General features: G+C 37.2%; 1 protein-coding gene across 1 annotated transcript; it reads left to right on the forward strand.

Moving 5' to 3' along the window:
* Positions 1–387: 387 nt before the first annotated feature.
* Positions 388–16923, forward strand: RRH (retinal pigment epithelium-derived rhodopsin homolog). The gene is made up of 7 exons (XM_052682153.1): positions 388–3191; positions 8587–8777; positions 10452–10551; positions 11248–11401; positions 11803–11971; positions 14327–14505; positions 15395–16923. The coding sequence occupies exons 1-7, from the start codon at positions 3086–3088 to the stop codon at positions 15498–15500; spliced, it is 1005 nt and encodes a 334-aa protein (XP_052538113.1). The 5' UTR covers positions 388–3085; the 3' UTR covers positions 15501–16923.
* Positions 16924–17014: the final 91 nt, after the last annotated feature.

A 17014-nucleotide genomic window follows, 5' to 3' on the forward strand; every position in this document is an offset into this window, starting at 1 on the left:
TTAGATCAATTAAATATGGACCTTTAAAAGTATTTAGTCTTTTGTTACTATGTATTACAAGGTCTACGGAGGTAGGGCTCTCACTTGAGATACTGTAGAATTGTAGCCGTTGTAAGCTGTCTCTGTCATACCACATTGCAACTGTATCACCAGTGCTTCAAAACCATGTTTGTAAATGCGTTCTCTGCAATAGTTGCATTCTTCACCAATGCTTCTGTGCCTAGTTGTGGATAGCTGACTTAGATCTTTCTTTATTCTTCTGGTTTTGGAAGACTGGGATAATGCAATCCTCATTCTTACACCCAAATTTGTGCTCCGTGCTGCTGTTCTTGCTGCATGCTTTAGAGATGCACTTTCTCCAAGGGTATCAAAAAAAAAAAAAAGGGTATTAAAAGGCTGGCTATCTGGATGTTACCTTTCAATTGCAACTGACAAAATGCCATCTTGCAGCCTAGAACAAGAAGTGAATAATTTGAATGTTACAGCAGGTGGAGTCGTGAGACATACTCAAGTCTGAAGCCACTGAAAGGCAAAAGCCTTGCACTTTTGTACTGGTGCAGTTACTTTCAGTTTGGCAAAGCGACGTCTTGGCAATAAATGGTATATTGAGAAAATGAAGGTTAGTATGTGAAACAGGGCAATGATTTGGAGGCCCCTTATCAGGGCATCTTGTTAGTCACCTGGAGGTCTCTTTACAGAATCAAACTTTTTTAAATAACAGTTTAAATCTAGAGACTGGGTGTGTGAGAAATTAATAATTTATTAATTTGTCTGCCTTTGGTTTTGAACCATTTAAATGTTTGTGGAGTTAAGATTAAAGGGAAGTACTGCCCTGTACAGCCCTCTAGTGTTGATGCACTTTAATGAATGTGGGAAGATTTTTTTTAAAAAAAAAGGCAAGCAGTATTTCTACTTCTACCATGTGTGGATTGCAATATTTTTAAAAATATTTTACATATAAATATAACATTTACAACTTGCTAAACCAGGTAATAAATCTTGTGTTGCCCCATATCTGTATAGACACCTAAAAATTGAAGGATTGACTCGAATATAAACTACACTATTTTTGTACTGATCAGAGCCAAGTCAAAAGGAAAAACTCCATAATTCAAGGGCATTTGTTATATCTTAATAGTGAATTAATTGCTTTATATTTTGACTTTGTTTTGTAAACTGCAGTTTTCTAGGGGAGAAGAAAAAAGAAGTACTTTTTTTGGAAATGTGCCTAGATTACTTAAGTTGTAGGAGCTGGGGGTGTTTAGATTGCAGAGGAAAAGGCTCTGGGGAGACCTCATTACAACCTTCCTGAACTTGTAGGGAGCTTAAAAGCAAGAGGGGGAGCAACTTCTTTCTTGGTCCAATAGTGATAGGACAAGGGGGAATGACTTTAAATATAAGAGGGAAGATTTAGTTTAGGTGTTAGGAAGAAATTCTTTACTCAGAGGGCAGTGAGGTACTGGCAATGGGGCCCTGGGCAGCTGAGCTGGTGGGGTGGCAATCTTAACCAAGGCAGTAAGCATTGCAAGCTCTGACTTCTATGCAAGATGCATGATTGGAGATGCTTATGAAAATATTGCCAAGGTTTCAGGGGAAGTAAGTAAAGATATCAAATTATCATTATGCTTTTATCTTTCAAGATGGACTGATTAAATACTAGGAAAGTAGATTCATCACTGAACAGATCATTTTCCCTTTCAAATCCCTCCCACCTCTTCTGACAGGGAAAATGCCTCATTGATACAAGTGCCCTGCAAGCTAAAAGTGAGTGTAGTTCTATGCTAGTAAAATGTTTGCTGGTAGTGTTGTGATACGTGATCTGTAACAGTGATGACTAATTGTCATGACTGCATAAGTTTTATACCAAAATTTACTCAACTATAGATTGAAATGGATGAAAAGTAGAGGATGTCTATTTTAAAAAGCTGAGATTGGATGGGGAAAGCTCTGTGAGCGTTTCATGGGTTAGAGAAGAGAGTAGCTCTTCGGGTAAATGACCTTCCTATGGGATGGCTTTGTTCCTCAGTGTTGTTTGGGGCAGTAAATCCTTCCTGCTGCTCGCACACATGGTCTGAGCTGCCTGTGAGCTGCAAGAAGAATTTTTATATTGCTTTTATATATAGTATGGGTACAAATTGTTTGAAGGGGAAACAGTGGTAAAGGCCTTTGATTGTGTTGATGCTGCATGTAAACTCTTTGGGCAAAGGTTTGTTGCAGTTCGTATTTACACAGGATTTTGTAAAGGGCCTTTGTGATCTCCCTCTAGCATGCTGCTACCTCATAACCAAAGAAACAAAAGCTATATCACCTTTGAAAAATGCTCAATAATTTTCTGTTTAAGAAAACTTGCCCAAGCCTACCTGAGTAAGTCTGAGAGAAGGAGATTGTTCAGACTTTATGGCATGTTCAACACCCATTTTCTGCAGACCAGGAGATTTTAGAGATGTGACAATTTTCTGAATGTCAAGCTTCACTTCAGGAAATACTGGATTAGGTTGTTGTGTCTGCCATTGGTTTGAGTGTTTCAATTAAAGTAAGAATCTTGAAGAGGAAAAGGAAGTATTTAAAGGTTTGAAGGGGGTGGATACAATCAAGGTATTTTAATGAAACCGACATTTGTGTTTGTGCTGTGGTTGTGTTTTCTGCGATGGTAGGAAGTAATTCCAAACCAGGCTGAAGGCCAACTAACCAGAGTCAATTTTCTCCTGAGGTTTCTCAGGCGTTGCACAAGAGATTTGAAGTAAAAAAAGTTTGGGGGCATGTGACTGTTAATCTCTTTAGCAGTAAGAATAAAGTTTGAACATCCTGTTGGAAATGTTCTTGGTTCTGTGTTGCTCTTTGTTTCAGTTAACAAGCTTTTCTCCTGCATAGATTGGGGATATAAACTTCTTTGCGCCCTGTCCAATTAGATCATGCTTGGAAGCTGTCAGCACTGATGGTGAGGCAACCCTCCCCTGCCTTTTTTTTTTTTTTCCAGTTGTTCAGTCTGCTGGATAATGAAAGAATTTTTCTGACAGGGTTTGGTAGTGTTTTGTCCTCTAGATGAATTACTGCAAGATATAGACGACAGTCTTGTGTGTCCAAAATGCATTGGAATAATTCAGCCAACTCCTCAGAAAGTGATGCTGAAGCTCATTCTGCCTTTACACAGACTGAGCACAACATAGTAGCAGCTTACTTAATAACAGCAGGTATGGGCATTGATCAACTGTTGCATAACTTTTTATAGCAGAACTGTAGATTGAATGCTTATTTTGTATAGTAACAGCAATGTGTTTCATTCTGACTTACAAGTGACCAATGGCTTTTCTCCAGAGTTTACCGACAAGTCAACAATCAGACTGAAGTGTGCAGAAACCTACATCTGCTCTCTGCTCTATATTTGAAGGCAGTGCTATGAGTTAAAAAATACATTTTGTTGATATGTAATTATAGAAGAGAGTAAGAATTAATTTCCGCCAGCTTGCAGAAGAGATAAAAATAGGGCATAGCTGTCACATCTTGCATTTTTCTGTGATGTGCTTGAAGCTATCTTGAGATTTCTTTTGGGCCACATGTTCACAGTAATATATGTGTAGTCTGAGCATGTGAGAGGGTGTCTGATAGGGGGATGTAAGGGGAAGGGTTGGAATGTGACCGAGGAGGAGGGAGGAGCTGGTCATTTATCAGAGAAGAGCAGACTCCACTTGCAGATGTATTTTTCACTGATGACCCGTGTTAGAAAAAGCATGCTGCAAGGCTTGACATGTGCTTTCTGTGACTGCAATGGTCTTTGGCTTAACTTGAATGATATAGGTTTTGTTGTGGGTTTTTTTTGTTTGTTTGCTTTTTTAAATTTCTCATTATTGTAACTGTAAGTGTTGCAGAAATGTTTTTCTGAAGCATTGACTGCTGTAGCAATGGAAATGGAAATGGATGTTAATCTTGTCCAAATACTGAAACCTGCTGTGTTTAGAAACATGCCTTCTATATTTTTGGTGTGGAAAATAAGATGAATTTATAAATACGTTATTCCTAGCTTATACCATACATTTTCTACGTTATTATTAGCTTTTCAAATACTTCAAAATGTTTACTTAGAGATATGAAATAGTCATTTTATTTAGCACGTATGTCTGAAGTGGGGAATATCAAATCACTGATATAGAGGACATTTTGCATCAACATGAGTGCAAAGGCAATAGTTAATTTCAGATTTTTACTGAAATTGTTAGAATACACATAGGTATGTGGGCCTGTTGAGCAGCTGTAGGGCTGGATGATGGTGAAGTACTGGAAGACCAAATCAACTCTGCAGTACCACCACGTCGTTTGCAAGTAACTTCATCTACTAGGTGCTGCTGATATGTGCAATGCTTTGTTATATTCTGATTGATGGTTTAAGCTGTATGTAACTGGTTGGTATTTTCAGACAGTTTGAGCACTGATGTTAAGAATCAAAGCTATCATGTATTATCCAGAATCAATTCAGCTTCTTCTCAGAATGGGAGAGTCCAGTAAAAATCTGTCAGCTGTATGTTGGACTTTGCTTTCTTAGTAAAGTTTTTGATAGTAAGGTCTATAGAATGGTTCAAACTATGGTTGTTTACTGCACCAAATAGCAACATCAAGAAGATTTAGTGTATGTTAATAAGCAGATATCTAGGAAATGCAATGTAGGTCAGATACAGTGTTCAACATTCTGTTCCTTTTTAGAAGGATTGAATGCTTTCTTCTTTCGTAAATAATTGCTTTGTTTTCTGAGGAAGGAAGCCATTATTAACTATTGCAGTCTACAGTGGCTCAACATTAATTTCAGTGATGACAGTGGTCCCCAACTCAGACTGCAGGAAGAAGCTCTATGGTTGTCCTTCACCTTGTAGTAGTGAAGTGCTCTGGGGTAATTTTAAATTGCTGACTGGAAAAGTAAATTCCATGTAATGCATGGACCTAACCTTCTCCTTCTCTGTTTTTGATGCCACTACTCGTGTGTCCTGATTTTCTCTGTTAGGGCTTGCTTGCATTCCATCAACCCTTAGTTTTTGCTATTTCTCTGGGAAAAGGAAAAATAATAAATGTTTTTGTTCTTGACCATGTCATATAAGAGCCTTTTATCCTCATATTGTCAAAATCACAAGGTGTAGTGAAAAATGTGGGAATAGTTATCGAAGTCTAAGCTATTTCACAGACCAACTGGCAGCATCCATGTGCTTTTTCTGAATCAGATGAGCTTGTCCTAGCTGATGATATGAGGTTACCGAAGTCTTTGGCCCAGTCTACATTATCTACCCTCTAAGAAACGAGGTCTGGTTAACTGGTTCCTGGAGAAACTTCGCTTTTCTGTTTGCCTTATAAATTCTCTCTTTCTGAGAATACCTATTTATTGAGTCTATATATTTTTTTCCTTCTTTGTTCACGATTAATCCATCTTTTTTCTTGCATGTTACTCTCCAGAATGTTTTTTGGTCTCTATTATTAATTTGTTCTCGTACTTCTGAAATCTTTGATCAGTATAGGCTTGGCACTTTCAGTGCTTTCTTTCTTCTTTTTCTTTTCTTTTTTTTTTTTTTTTACTTTATTATTGTTAAGTTTGGGCACTAAATATGTGTCTAGCAGGATCCTTCCTTTGCCCTGAAGGTAGGAGTTTACAGTTCTCTTGTATTTCTTACTTCATTCTAGGTAACTGTAAAATCATAGAATCACCAAGGTTGGAAAAGATCTCCAAGATCATCCAGTCCAACTGTCCACCTACAACCAATACTACACCTGCTAAGCCACATCCCTCAACACAACATCTAAATGTTTCTTGAACACCTCCAGGGACTATGACTCCATCACCTCCCTGGGCAGCCTGTTTACATGCCTGACCACTGTCTCAGAGAATAAATTTTTCTTTAAAAGATTACAGGTTGGACATAAAGCATATCTCATAAGAAGCCTATAAGGTTTTAGAAACCTGTGACTGACAGTCTTCCTCTCCAATGTACTACTTACCAATGGGGCTGAGTAGGCTGGCATGGAAGCTGCTTCTTTTTGCTCACTTCACATCTGATCACCAGCTTCCCTCTTTTGTTTATTTTAGGGGCTCAAGGCATCACAGCATTGTTCCTAAAGTGTGTGAAATGTCATAGATGAGTGGTTGTAACTTCCAACATCACATTTAATGTTATTCTTATGTACTGTGCCTACCTGAGGAAAGACATGCTTGGTCTTTTGAAAAGAGAATAGAAAAGAGAAATAACTGAGAATTAATGAAGTCTTTTCTGCAGACCTTATTTCACTCCTGAAGGCAAAAGATGGATTTCACTGTGCTGGATTGCTTGTTGCTTGGTTTCCATTGAGCCTTATTATCTGTACTTGTTTGTATCTGCTGGGCCTTGTGACCATGGTATTAAGGATGTGAAGTTAATATCCTGTATAGAGCCCGATGTATTATTTCAGACTTTCTTGCTCTGTTTTCACCACAACACCTATTCACCAAAGTTCTTTATAGAATTGTCCATACAGTACTGTAATGATGTAAATCACAGTGTTCTGGTTCATAGGTGAAGTGTTTTAACAGGAAAAAAATAAATAAATAAATAAACTCTGAAGGGCATTTCCATGGATATTGCACTGTTCAGCTTTTACCAACGTAACATTCCACTGTGCTTGTAATCTAAGGTGCTCAAATTGTACAGATGTCTGTAAGTTTAGCAGTTGGGTCAGTGGTATTGTAACAACTGTATGAGACAAGGGAATTAATAAGCAGCTTACTAATTCCTGTTACTACTTACAGAGTTGGTTTATATTTTTTATTTATTGTATTTTTAAATTTATAATGGCTGTGTTTTCTTGAATGTTGCAATTCTCCATTTTGCTGATAAAGGGCTGTGATGCTTTCTCAGGTAAGGTGCAAACTGGTTGTAGGGGAACTGCTGAATCATGGTCTGATTGATCATCTGAGGTGAGCAATGAGTCAGCCATGGGAGCACAGCTGAAGGCAATTCACCTGTGCTGTCAGAAGGGGTGGAGCTTGGCTGCACCTCTCCTGGACCCATTTAAGAGCTGGCTACCAGTGGGAAAGGATCTCTTCTGGAGATCCCTCCTCTGGAGTTTTGCAGTGAGCCCTGGATGTGGGTAAGCTTTCTATCTGTTTTCTTTTCGTTATTGTAATCTGCTGTGCCAAACTCTCTTGCTTATTTCATAATTATAACGTCTTTATATTCATTGACTATACACTGGTATTTTAACTTTATTAGCTCTTGTGCCTGTAACTAAGTAACTAATAGTGGGGTAGTAGAAATCTAGATGATGGTAGTTTGCTCTGAGTATTTCTGAGTTTGAAGAGAATAAAACCAGAAGAATAAAAAGAACCTATTTTGTGGGATTGCTATGTAAATTCATTGTAAGTGCCATGCAGTAGGGTTTGGCTCAGAGGAAGGAAGAGCAAGAAAAATGAGGATGTAGAGGTTTTAATATATGTACCAGTACACATGGTTGTACAAAGCTTGCTGATACAGAGGGTCTTAAGGAGCAGTGTCCTGCACCACTTGGAGAGCACTGTGAAGCTGCAAGAAAACTCTGAAGTCATTGGATGTGAAGACAGGAGAGTGTGCATGCTAGCTTTAGTCATGAGTCTATTTTTTTCCTCTATTACAACTCACCACTTCTGGTGTTGCCTCAGTCCTTGGGCAGAGTCTGAACACCTTTGGTGCCACCTCTGTTGTATATTTCTGAAGAATTAAATGTAAAAGCACTTGTCATGTTGGGGATTTGGGGATGCCTGTGTTTAAGCTTCTGGGACACAGGGAGATTGAGCCCTGGAGTCCTATTTCTGCAAAGAAAGCAGACAAAAATCCTGTGCCAGAGAAAAGAAACAGGGTAGGAGACATTCCCTCCCTAAAAGAACCACAATTACTCTGGTTTGTGAGGTAGGAGCAAAATCAGTACACAGCTGGACTTTTTTGATATGTTACTGACTGGAGCTTGTCAGATAAAGAAAACAGCTTTTGTGAGGCCAGCATGCCATTAATGTGAGCCAGAAATGATGCTTGCAGAGAATTCAGGCCTTGCAAGTAGAGATTTGTAACCGGCTGGCATGGAGGTAGAAAAGACAATGCCTAGTTGCTCTTGTTTTATATCCTTTTGCCTGGGAATAGTACTTAAATATACAGTGGAAACTTCCTTTCAGAAATGAAGAACTCGGGTTGTGGTAGAGACTTTCTACTACATTAAGTAAATCAATGTAAAAGCGCTGCTTTTTTGCTAGTCATCAGCCTGCATTCTTTTTGGCCATGGAAAACAGCCTTGTACTCTGTGGCTGAAGTATCTAAATTGCAATTCTCTATGCTTTTGGATGTCTGCTCTGCCTATCGCCACTGTACAGGAAGTCCTAGGTTTGATGAAACACCCCACTTTTGGCCTTTACTGAATCCAAGTAAGATGAATCTAATTACAAAAGTTTTTTTTTTTTTTTCAGGTGTTTTCTATTTGCAAAATCATGCTTGATTGAAATATAATTCTTGTTTAGGGCTTAAATATTAAAATAGGCTGTGTATTCTTTTGCATAGGTATTACTATCTCATCTACAACTTTTTGTACAGTTTTTATTTTCTGTTTCCACAGGAGTGATAAGCATTTTCAGTAACATTGTTGTGTTAGGCATCTTTGTGAAGTACAAAGAGCTTCGGACAGCAACCAATGCAATTATTATCAACCTGGCTTTCACTGACATTGGTGTTAGTGGCATTGGCTACCCCATGTCTGCTGCTTCAGACCTGCACGGAAGCTGGAAGTTTGGATATACTGGATGCCAGGTATTGCAATTTAGGCAGGGAGAAAATTTTGAGCACCTAAGTGCAAGATAAACAGCAAGTAGTAACTCTAATTGATATTGGCTCTCCTAAGAGAAAAGATGGCAATGCAAAATTTGACTCCAGACTTGGAGCTTATGTTCTGTAAAGGCCTTAATTTCTGCATGTAGATTCTGTTTTGAGTCCTTTTCCAAACTTTAAATTGCAAGTTAGAATTCATTCAAATGTGACCTTATGTTTATCAACCGAAAATTTTATATTAGCTTTAAGAAGCAAAGTCTTAGGAAAGGAAATCTCCAAATGAAGGAAGTTATAGCAGTAGCACATGCTTGTCTGATGAGTCGTTTAGTAGTAAACAGACTTTGGATATGACTGCTGTTTTCATGATGAGCTTGACAAACTTTTAATGAGTTTTGCCTAATGAATACATCTTCCTTAGGATAGAACAAAGGATATCCAAAGAGAAGGTCTGTGAGACTATTAAAGGGCACTATTAAAAATTTTGGCTTAGTTTAAATAGCTGCCTATCTTTAAAATTTAAGAATGACTTAACAAATTATACTTCTGTAGCAGACGAGATGCTCTTTACTCACTGTGATGTTCTGTGATTATTATTATTATTATTATTATTTTTAACTCTTAGATAAACCACTAGGCTTAGCTCTCAGGAAAATGAACAGTAATGTGAAATTGTGTGCCGGAAATGTGGCTCAAGAAGAATGTTAACCCCAATGTATATTTTGGGCTTATATATCATGGGTATTTATAATCTGGCATCACTTGCCTGAGTGCGCAATTATTTCAAACTCAATGTTCTTGTCATTCTTTGGCTGAATGCTTCATTTTTTATATCTTTGCATCTAGATTGACTTAGTATAGGTTGAATTTGATGTGAAATCTCATTACCAGTAGCTTGGGAGTTCCTGAGATAATTTCAAATGCAACTCATGTCAATGCAAACCAAACAAATCCTGTCAACTGAGACAGATGAATGTCATGTGCCTCTGTTGTAGCTGTGGGTGGCATGTGGTCTGGTACGGGGCTCTGAATTTTGGGGGTGCCAATGATAACACAACCCTTCTACTCATCCTTCCCAGTCAGGCTGCCTATGGCATGACGGCACAGGTGCTTTTAGAGTGTGCTGGCACTGCATCATGTGTATAAGTACTATCACCACGCCTTGTCAGATCCAACACCAAGTAAAAATGGGGACCAATGGAGAAAATCAGTGTACCATATCAGTGAAAAAATACGTAGCAGAAGGAAGAGTGATGATTCAGAACCTCAGATTTGCTAAAGCCTTACATGGTTCTAATCTTTTAATGATGAATCAAATGTTCTTTGGGACTCTTTAATGTATTTTGAAAGTATGACTTGAAAAACCCCTCCCAGTCTTCGCCTCGGAATCTTAATTTTACTTATTGGCATATAAGTAGTGTTAGACTGTCTTCCTTAGGGATTCTGGTGTACAAATTGGCAGATTGCTTTTGAAATGTTTATTTTAAATGAACCATTGACAAATTGCCTGCACTGAATCAGTTCATGCAGCATCTTGCTTACGCAAGAAAACACTGATTAGAAGGTACCACACTGCCTTAGATTAATAATGCACATTTTTCCTCATGCATTTGAAAGATTTCTCAGAAAGGCCATGTTATCTGTTTTTTATAATTTCAGATCTATGCTGCCTTAAATATATTTTTTGGGATGGCGAGTATTGGTTTGCTCACTGTTGTTGCAGTTGACCGTTACCTGACGATCTGCAGGCCTGACATAGGTACTGTTTTGTCAAACATCCTTCACTGTTAGGCTTCTATGAACTAAGTGTCCAATTGTATTGTTTTCTTGTGAATGACCCCTTAATTAAAGAGCTAGGTGTAATTAAAGCATAGAATGTGGTACTGCAGTACATGACGAGCAATACAGTTTGCATGGATGGTACTGCTTGTGAACATGAGAATTTTAGAGGTAAACTGCTACTTGCTTTGTAAGTCGTATTTTCCTGGCAGTTTCCAGTCATTAGAAGGTCACATCCATATATTGAAGTGCACAGAATGCCTCAGCTGTGAGAGATTTTGACCTCTGTCAATTCTGCATTTGCTTCCAGCATTCGAGTCAGCACTGTATTGAATATTTTTCACTCTTCTTTATTACAGCTGTACTGGAACAGTCAATTCCTCTTTGTTTTTTCTTTCTTTCTATGTGCATAGTAGGCCTTTTGGCATTGCATCAGGGTCAGATCTTGTCTGTATGCTGTGAGTCGAAGTGGATGATGGAATTAATTTAAGTCTGGAAAGCTTAGATGTATTTCAGTGATAGGAAGCATGTATGCTGCAGTGTTTGGGAGTGTAGTTCTCTGAGAGGATCGTTATTAATGCCACGTAGGTTTGCTCTCACCTACTTGTGGTTAAAATTCAATACTGGAAACAAGAAAAAAAGGCAACAATTTGTGAATATACGTGTTTTGTCACAGGAAGAAGAATGACTACACGTAACTATGCTGCTCTAATCCTGGCTGCATGGATCAATGCAGTCTTTTGGGCGTCTATGCCTACTGTAGGCTGGGCTGGCTACGCTCCAGATCCAACTGGAGCAACTTGCACAGTCAATTGGAGGAAAAATGATATGTAAGATTTCACTTCACCTTTTCTTTTAATTTGTTCTCTTATTGAAGGTTTAGATTATTTAATTTACCACAGAATGACAATAAATTCTTGAAGTATGAAGCCTAACATACAAAGATAATTTATTTTATATATATATATATATATATATATATATTTATATTTTCTAGGGCAAGTCTAGATAAAATGTAGAAAATGTGCAATGCTTGAAAACTGTTCATTTAAAAAAAAAAAAAAAAAAAAAAAAACAATAACAACCCTGCACATATTAATAAAAACTAAAGACTGAATATTTTTTTTCTAATTCTCTAGAATTTTATTTCAGATTTCATAGTCAAATTCTTCAGTAACTCTTCATGGATGGATATTTCTAAGTTACTGTGTTTTGTTTTCTGTCTTATCAGGTCCTTTGTTTCCTACACAATGAGTGTAATTGCTGTTAATTTTGTTGTACCCTTAACAGTCATGTTTTACTGTTATTACAATGTTTCCCGGACAATGAAACAATATACCAGCAGTAACTGCCTGGAGAGCATCAGCATGGATTGGTCTGACCAAGTAGATGTAACAAAGGTATGGTAAATGAGGGTATGTTTCATTTTAAGCATGTTCTTTTGGGTTAGTTTTGAGAATGGAGGAACAATACAGCCACTCAAGCTTTTCTATTTCCTGCATTGCCTTTTTCCTTCTTTCTTACTAAATATTAACTGAAATTTACCCTTAGTGAAATCTCTAGACTTGACTAGCATCACTAGATTCTTTATTCTTTCCAGACAAACAGCTGTTTTGAAGCCTGGGAACTATGCTCTTGTTTCTGCCCTCTGTCATTGTATAGAAACATACCTCATCAGTGGCCTAGGAGGATTGTCTAAGACACTTTTACTCTTTGTGTCAGCAGAGTCTTTAAGTGCTCTGCCAGGTTCACTAGTGCAACTGGTCAGAAATGAATTAGTCATTAGCTCTGTTTTGCTCTCATGGACTGTAAATGAAAGTGCGTTTTCAAGCTCCCAAACTGTTTGCTTCTTCTGATCCCTTGTATTTTTTTTCCTTTTTTTTTTTTTTTTTTTTTTTTTTAGTCTATTCAGCTTATTTTTTTCTTAGGTAAACAATAGGAAATGTGAATTATGGCATAGAATGATACATCCTGCTTGAAAAATTCACATTCTGTTAACATACAAGAGTCCTTGAGGAAGCTTTAAGTGCACTGGCTCCTCTGATTTTGGATGAAGATATGGTTTATGGTTGGGCACAAGAAGAAAACATACAGAAATTAGGAGTAGACTGAAAAGAATGCATATTTGAATTAGTTATCAACGCAAGCTTAACATTCCTTGGAGAATGTTCTCATTGCTGAAAACCCCAACCCTTAATTATGAGCAGTTTATGTTTCTGAATAATTCAGAATGCTTTAAACTGAAGATTCAGTTATGGCTTTATGGCTTTAGACTCAGGTTTGTATGTTTTTCATATTTCACAATTGACTATGAGTTGTATTTAAAAAATAAAAATAAAAAATGAAGACTTGTGGTTAAGCATAATCCTTTAAAATGGGTTACTTGATTTTTTTTATTTTTTCTTTTAAATTTTTCCACAGTTTGGCATCTTTTAAGCTTTCTGTGCATTGAAGACTTCTAAACAGAAGTATTCTTTTATGTAAGAATCACTGTTATGAAATTATTCTCTTACAGACATCGTGTTAGTATTGAATAGAAACCTTCTGTGGACAGGGTGCAGTTTGCTTGGTTGTGCTCTGAAACAGCCCTCACAGATTTGTTGATAATTTCCAGTGAGAGCCAAAATGAGAAACAGGACAGAATATGGGCATAGGTGAACAACACTAGAGAACCGTACACTAGAGAAAGAGCATTCCAAGAGCCCAGCAGTTTCATTTAGTTTTGGGGTGATTTGTTTTGCTTTTCCTGATTAATTTGAAGCTTCCATTCTGGTTTCTATTACTGATTCACATCCCAGACAAAAGCCAGAAAAGTCAGTCCTAGTTGATTCCGCTCCTGCCCTCCCACTACTCTCAAGTTGTTGCTGTTTGGCCTGCTGGTGGCTTAATGTTTTCTCCTGGGTATGAATGAGAAATATCAATTTCTAGAAGAATTTAATCTGCAAGATGCTGAATTTCCTTGTTCTTTCTGTTCATGTTTATTGTCTGTAATAGCATCCCAAGGTGACCTGTTTTCACTGGATTCCTTCCACTCTCTTCAGAATAGCAAAAAAAAAAAAAAAAAAAAAAAAAAATTCTGAACTCTTTCTTGATGTGTATCTCAAGATTCTTTTGAAAGGAAGCCTGTTGCTCTCACAGAGCATTTTACCCAGTTTATAATATTTTCGCTAGAAAGTAGATTCCAAGTTGTTTACACTTGGACATAGAATGGAAGTAGCTAGGAAAAGCTTAAAATAATGTGATTTATACAAAAGCTGGTAACTTTCTACGATATAAAATGATATTTAGTACCTGATCATTTTTAAATATTGCATTTTATTTTCCTACAGCCATGTTTGGTGGATGTTGGAGATATGTGTGGTAATAAAGACAGTAATAAAGATACTCCAATGCATGTTTTGGAGAAGACTTGCTGATATGCAGTGCATTTTTTTTTTTTTTAAGATTTGAGGTAGTGGCCATAATTCATTTGTGAAATCTTCTATGGCCATTTAAATTTTTGATGATTGAATTTAAAATAATGCTTAGTGCTAATCATAAAGGAAAATGGTAACAAAATAACAGTGTGCCAAAATACAGTATGGTGCATTATTAAATCCTGAAAATGAGATTTTGCTGTAAGTTATCGAGAATGATCAGATGTTTTTATTTACATGTCATTATTTAGTTCTGGATATCTCTTATTATCACACAGATGTATGTACTTTGATTTAGGTTAATCTTCAGGTTATGTTTGTGTTGCCCTTGTTTTACAGATGTCTGTTGTGATGATTGTAATGTTCCTGGTGGCATGGTCTCCTTATTCCATTGTGTGTTTATGGTCTTCCTTTGGAGATCCGAAGAAAATTTCTCCTGCAATGGCCATCATAGCTCCTTTGTTTGCAAAATCCTCCACATTCTATAATCCCTGCATTTATGTAATTGCAAACAAAAAGTAAGTGTTCTTCGGTACTGTCTACATAATGATCAACTGTAGATTAGGAGAAACTGAATTGTGAGGAGACTGGGGGGTAAACTGTACTGGGTTTACCAAAGATAACGTTATGGGCAGCAAAATCTAAACGAAATTGCTTTGATCAACATCAGAATGTGTTAAATTGATACAGATCTTTGAAAGCAAATTAGTGAAGATTGTGTAAGTTCACTTTGAGAAGCCTTTTGTCATTTCTCAGAGGGACTTATTGTGGAATTTGAGTTCATCAGCAGCATACTAGTTTTGGTGACTGTGGCCAAGATGTCTTACACATCATCTTAGTGAAGTGTAACTTTGGAATTCCTTGCTTGGTTGAGATGTTCCATATTGTGATTGATTAGGAGGGAGTTACACTTTCCACTAAAGTAAGTTAGTTAAGCCTATTCTTCTATGTTGAGGAAGCATATAAAATGCCCTAGCCAACCCATTGCCTCTGAGTGGGAATTGGATTTTGCAAACAGGAATCCTTCCTTGCTTTACTACCAAGCTACAAAGAGGCTGTGATCTCTGTCTGGCTTGTTTGCCCTGATCCTGCTGAGTCCATGGAAGTCCATCACCTTTTCACCCCGTTCTCCAAACTTTGCTTTTGTCATAGCTACACATCCAGTCTTCCATTACCAGAAGCTGCTGAGACTCTTGTTGTGGGAGAAACATTTGATTGAGTTATTCCTCTACATGGAAATGTAAGAGATTCAGGTCCTTTTGAATTCCAGACATGCAATTTTTTTACTAAGCAACTTTTACTAAAGTTGAAAGCAGTTGTAATACTTAAAAGAGCTTACCCAGATTGTGTTTGTATGTGGTTCTCCAGCTAATGATATTTCTGCTTTCACTTTCTTGTCCTTTGCAGGTTTCGGAGAGCAATCCTGGCAATGGTGCGATGTCAGACGAGACAAGAAATAACTATAAACAGTGCCTTGCCCATGAGTGTTTCTCAAAGTGCACTGACGTCCTAGAACTGGTTTACTTTTTCTGCATAGATTTTGTGGAAACAAATTAAATCTGGTTACAGTTAGTTTATTTTTTGGAATAACAATCTGCCTCTTCCAGTCAATTGTTTCCTGTTAATCGCTGAAGTATTTTTTAGGTTAAAGAGAAAAAAAAATAACAAAAACAAGCACTGCAACTTCAGTTTTCAAGAATGAGGCTTATTGGATTGATATTTCTGGCGCAAGCAAAAAAGGCCATTGAAGTGTCCCATGTGACTTGTGGGGTTGGACAAGGTGACATCAGGGCAGGAAGAGACTGAAGTAGGAAGTGCTTAGGTTCAGTAACAGATATAGCACCTTTAATTCCTCTTGCAAATGACTTTCTCTCAATTTCAATTAAAAGTTTCCAGACCTGGATTTTCCCTGTATGTGTGTATTCAATATCATGCGTCTGTACTGACATTTGTTTTGCTTCCATGAATATGGTAAGGTTATCAGAATATCTAGCTAAACTCCATATAGCTTGTTATCAGCTTTTAGGATTTTGAAAGATTTTCATGATATTTCATGTATTTTTGAAGTTTTGGCTCACAGAATCAAATCAATCTGTGGAATGGACAGCTTTTGTTTTAGCAATGGTACATTTCTAGTGCTTGCCCCTGCACAGCAAATCCTGATGGTGGGACAAAATGCTCCCTGAAGGTTGACTCTCAGGTGGCTCATAAAACAGTAAAGATGATTTCTCATTATTTCTAAGTCAATCTCATGGACATCCATTGTGTAATTTTTGAAGAAGAATTTTGACAATGTCAGCAATGGATTTATTTGTGTTGGAGGGGGTGGCTGCAGATAGAGCTACTGATGGATGGTAGTACACATTCTTGATGATTCTCCAGATTTTGAAAATAAATATCTTTTTATTTCCAATCCGAAGTCTTAGTGATCTTTCAGACATGTCTCAGCCACTGTGACTGTGTAGGTACAGTTACTCTGTCACTTGGTTTCTTTTTTCTCCTAGGGTCTCTAGTGTTGGTCTGACAGAGTACCTCTTTAAGTGATGCAGTCATCTGGGAAAGCTAAATGTTGATTTTATTAATTTGTGTGGAATGTGTGATGTATTTTTTTTTTTTTTTTTTTTAAGTTCCCCCAGAATTGTGGGAAAGAAACACTTTAGAAAGTATATTTTAAGTCTGCCCATGTTTTAATTTAATTTAATGTAACAGTATTTTGAGTACAATTTGCACCAACAGTTGGTTCATTTCTTCCATTTTATTTTGATTTTATTGTACATGCGTTCATCCAAAGCGTGGCTTTGCAGTGTGGAGCTGTTGTTTAAAATTTGTGTGTTATTGGTAAAAACCTGTCTTTACAGGTTTTTTTGAAAGTTCTAGAGTCTGTGCTTCCTATTAATTTGTACTTTTCAGTAATAAAGTAAATGCCATACAATGTCTTCTTGCTGTAGTTGCTTTCTTTATGGAATCTTGGAACATTGCATGGACAGTAAATCATGCACTGCCCCTCAGAAGAAGCAAATACATGTT

The sequence above is a fragment of the Tympanuchus pallidicinctus genome, unplaced genomic scaffold (assembly GCF_026119805.1).
Source record: "Tympanuchus pallidicinctus isolate F22 unplaced genomic scaffold, pur_lepc_1.0 scaffold2, whole genome shotgun sequence".
NCBI classification, from domain to species: Eukaryota; Metazoa; Chordata; class Aves; order Galliformes; family Phasianidae; genus Tympanuchus; species Tympanuchus pallidicinctus.